Below are 4082 nucleotides of genomic sequence, written 5' to 3'. Positions count from 1 at the left end.
AAACCGGGCAGCGGGTGCCTGGCGGGCAGCTGCCCGCTGCCGGCGTTGCCCAAGAAGGCCGCGGGTAGGTGGCGGGTCCCCTACCCCCACCTACCCCCCACTGACCCTTTTTCACCAAAAACGCCCCGGGAACCTTTGTGGAACCCGAAACCATGCTTAGGCACTTTCAAATGCAATTGATAACACACGTAGACAATTAACGGATCAAAATCAAGAAACATACGACACATAACCTATCATGCTTTTCTAAACGTAATCAACACCCAATCATGCGAATTCCCACCCAATATACCAAGAATAATTCCATACGATACAACCTAGGGTTCTAATCGTTTTTAAATCAACAAGGACACAATTCATCTTCCAATATCAAGATTCGGTAAGAATATCATATAAACATCAAGAACATCCTACAATCATCGAGAACATCATATAATCATCAAGAACGTCATATAATCATCAAGAACACCATAATTATCAAGAACCTTTCATTATCAAGGTCACCCATGGAATTATCCCATCAATCATCAATAATAATATCATAAATCACCAATACACAATAATATGGGGAAATCCTAGGAGGGGAATCATAGCTATGAAAGTAGGTTTTGTTGAGACATGGGTTACCTCTTAGCCTTAATTAATTCCTTGGCTATGAAGGGTCTTTCTTTAAGCTTTCTTCTTTCTTGATTTCTCCTAAGGGGATTCTTGGAACTTCTTGTGTGGTGAGAGATTATGGTGGTGAAAGATCTAGGTGCCTCCTATATCCCTATTTATATATTTAAGACTCCTAACTAGGGTCTGAATGGTATGGGTTTACTAATTCTATTCCTTATAGGACTAAGGGCTTATTTTAGGGATAAGGGTCCATGGTCCATAGTGGACCATATTAATTAATTAAAGGGAATCCTAATCGTAGTCTGAATAGTAAAAGGCCTACTTCCTTTATTCCTAATAGATAACTAGGTCTAGGATTCCTAATTAGTACCTGAATAGTAAAGGGTTTACTTTCTTTATTCCTAATAGGCTTAAAACTCTAATTTAGGCAAGGGTCTACGGTTCATGGTGGACCTTATTAATTAATTAAACGAAACCTAACCGAATTAAATCATATTTAATTATTATTAACGGGATTAATTAAATAATTAATCTGGGATTGAAGACCGTAACACGGGGTGTTACAACATATATACACGTTTTAAGTAGTTGGAAGAAAGAAAAAGAAATTGATTCTTTTTAGACCATTTATTATGTGCAACTACCATAAAAAGATGTTCTCATTTAAGATAAACTCATCATCATACCATCTTGTCAACTCTTAAATGGTAAGATTTTGTAGATCTAAATAAATTTATTTGTGCATATAAGTAAATAGATACACGGTTAGAGAGACATGCATGCAATATGTGCTTTTTCAATATTTAATTGAGATATGTAGACTTAAATGATAAGATGTGACATATTTGCATGTGTGACACATAGGCACGAAACTAATTAAATCAGATAAAGTAACGAATTTTTCAGATGAAAAATTGAGCTTTTAATTTAAATAGGGTTTAGAAACTTAGCTCAATTCAATCATGCCCACCTCGTGTCTTAATTTAGAAAATCTTGATTCACACAGAGGCTTTGTGAGAATATCAGCTATTTGATCTTCGGTCAGGATGTATTCTATTTTCAATTCCTTCTTTTCGACATGATCCCGGATAAAATGATGTCTCACATCAATGTGTTTTGTTCTTGAATGTAACACGGGATTGTGTGTTATGGCTATGGCACTTGTATTGTCACACAATATGTTGACATTTTCACAGTTCACGCCATAATCTTTCAGTTGTTGTTTCATCCAAAGAATTTGCGCACAACAACTCCCAGTAGCTATATATTCAGCTTCGGCTGTGCTTGTAGCTATGGAGTTTTGCTTCTTGCTAAACCATGATACCAATCTTCCCCCTAAGAACTGGCATGCCCCTGAGGTACTTTTTCGATCGATTTTACATCCTGCAAATTCTGCATTTGAGAAACCAGTTAGTGTAAAATTACCTTCTTTGGGATACCATAATCCCACATTGACTGTTCCTTTTAGGTATCGGATGATTTTCTTTGTAGCAAGAAAATGACTTTCTTTTGGCTTTGATTGGAACCTAGCACATACTCCCACTGAATAAGATATATCTGGTCGACTTGCAGTGAGATATAGTAATGATCCAATCATTCCTCGATATTTTGTTTCGTCAACGTCCTTGCCTTCATCATCTTTATCCAATCTTAAAGATGTGCTCATCGGGATCTTGATTGAGGATTTTCCATCTTGACCGAATTTCTTTATGAGATCTTTCATGTATTTGGCCTGATTGATGAATATTCCTTCGTTGAGTTGCTTTACTTGTAAGCCAAGAAAGTAATTCAACTCTCCCATCTTGCTCATCTCGAACTTATTCTGCATTAGCTTGGAAAATTTCTCACATAAAGTTTTATTAGTACTACCAAAGATAATATCATCGACATAAATTTGTACCAATAAAATGTGATCAGTTTCTTGAATTCTAAATAAGGTTTTATCAACACGGCCTTTTGTGAAACCACATTTAATTAGGAACGTTGATAGGGTGTCATACCAAGCTCTCGGTGCTTGTTTTAACCCATATAACTCCTTCTTTAATCTGTAGACCTTATTAATATCACCTTTTACCTCGAAACCGGGTGGTTGTTCAACGTAGACTTCTTCTTCAAGTAAGCCATTTAGAAATGCACTTTTCACGTCCATTTGATAGACAGTGAAATTCTTGTACGCAGCATAAGCTAGAAATATTCTGATGGCTTCTAGTCTTGCAACAGGTGCAAATGTTTCATCGAAGTCTATGCCTTCTTCTTGTGAATATCCTTTTGCCACTAATCGTGCTTTGTTTTGAATGACAATTCCATCCTCATTTGCCTTCTTCCGAAAGACCCATTTTGTTCCAATTACATTGTAATTTTCAGGTCTTGGAACTAATTCCCATACGTCACTTCTTTTAAATTGATCAAGCTCTTCTTGCATTGCATTAATCCAATCTGGATCACTTAGAGCTTCTTCAATGCTTGTGGGCTCCACCGGAGAAAGAAACCAAGAAAATAAAGTATGTATATTTGAGGACCTTGTTTTTACTCCTTCTCGTGGATCTCCGATCACTAGCTCTGGAGGGTGATTTTTGAGCCATCTCAAGTCAGGTTGTAGGTTGCATGGGCTTTCCACGTTCCCTTGCTCAGTAGGTAAGTTGGAGGTAGGCACATTTAGCTCATCAGATTGTTCTCCAACTTGAGAATTTTGATTTTCCACGTGTGAATCTTCATTAGCTTCCACGTGTCCTTCACTATTGCAATCAATGTCCAATTGCTCCATACCCTGTACAATTTGATCTTTAAAAGATATGTCAGTATCATTAAATGACTTTTCAACTTGACAACTTTCCTGATCATTTTTATTGCTCTGGGTTTCCTTCTTATGAGCTTCATCAAATGTAACATGAATTGATTCTTCTACCACCATTGATTTCTTGTTCAATACTCTGAATGCTTTGCTGGTAGATGAATATCCCAAAAATATTCCTTCATCTGCACGCTCATCAAAAGTCTTTAGATATGTTTTACCATTATTAAGAATAAAACATTTGATGCCAAAAGTATGAAATAGTTGAGTTTAGGTTTTCTCCCTTTCCATAATTCGTACGGAGTCTTATTGTAAGACTTGTGTATCAAGCTTCGATTTTGCGTATAGCAAGCGGTGTTGATTGCTTCAGCCCAATATCTCTTAGGTAGCTCGGCTGATGTAATCATCACTCGTGCGGCTTCTTTTAGCGTTCTATTTCTTCTTTCGGCTACACCATTTTGTTGAGGTGTACGTGCGACATATAATTGATGTAGAATTCCTTGAGAATTGCAGTAGGCTTCAATTACTTGATTCAAGAACTCAGTTCCACGATCAGTTCGGATTTTTGCAATTTTCAAGTCTTTCTCATTTTGTAGTAGCTTGAGCAATTCTGGCAACTTTTGCTACACTTCATTTTTCTTCTTGAGAAATATCGTCCATGTGTACCTGGAAA

At 36.9% G+C, this 4082-nt stretch overlaps 1 protein-coding gene across 1 annotated transcript; it reads right to left on the bottom strand.

The window, feature by feature from the left end:
* Positions 1 to 1311: 1311 nt before the first annotated feature.
* Positions 1312 to 2758, bottom strand: LOC109158427 (uncharacterized mitochondrial protein AtMg00810-like; the record flags this gene model as incomplete). The annotated part of the gene is made up of 2 exons (XM_019306338.1): positions 1312 to 1341; positions 1724 to 2758. Coding segments are annotated over 2 exons (1065 nt in total), but the record flags the coding sequence as incomplete, so codon positions are not given.
* Between the last annotated feature and the right edge of the window lie 1324 nt (positions 2759 to 4082).

Source organism: Ipomoea nil, unplaced genomic scaffold (genome assembly GCF_001879475.1).
Source record: "Ipomoea nil cultivar Tokyo-kokei standard unplaced genomic scaffold, Asagao_1.1 scaffold2818, whole genome shotgun sequence".
In the NCBI taxonomy this organism is placed as follows: domain Eukaryota; kingdom Viridiplantae; phylum Streptophyta; class Magnoliopsida; order Solanales; family Convolvulaceae; genus Ipomoea; species Ipomoea nil.
This window is presented reverse-complemented; position numbering and strand designations above follow the sequence as displayed.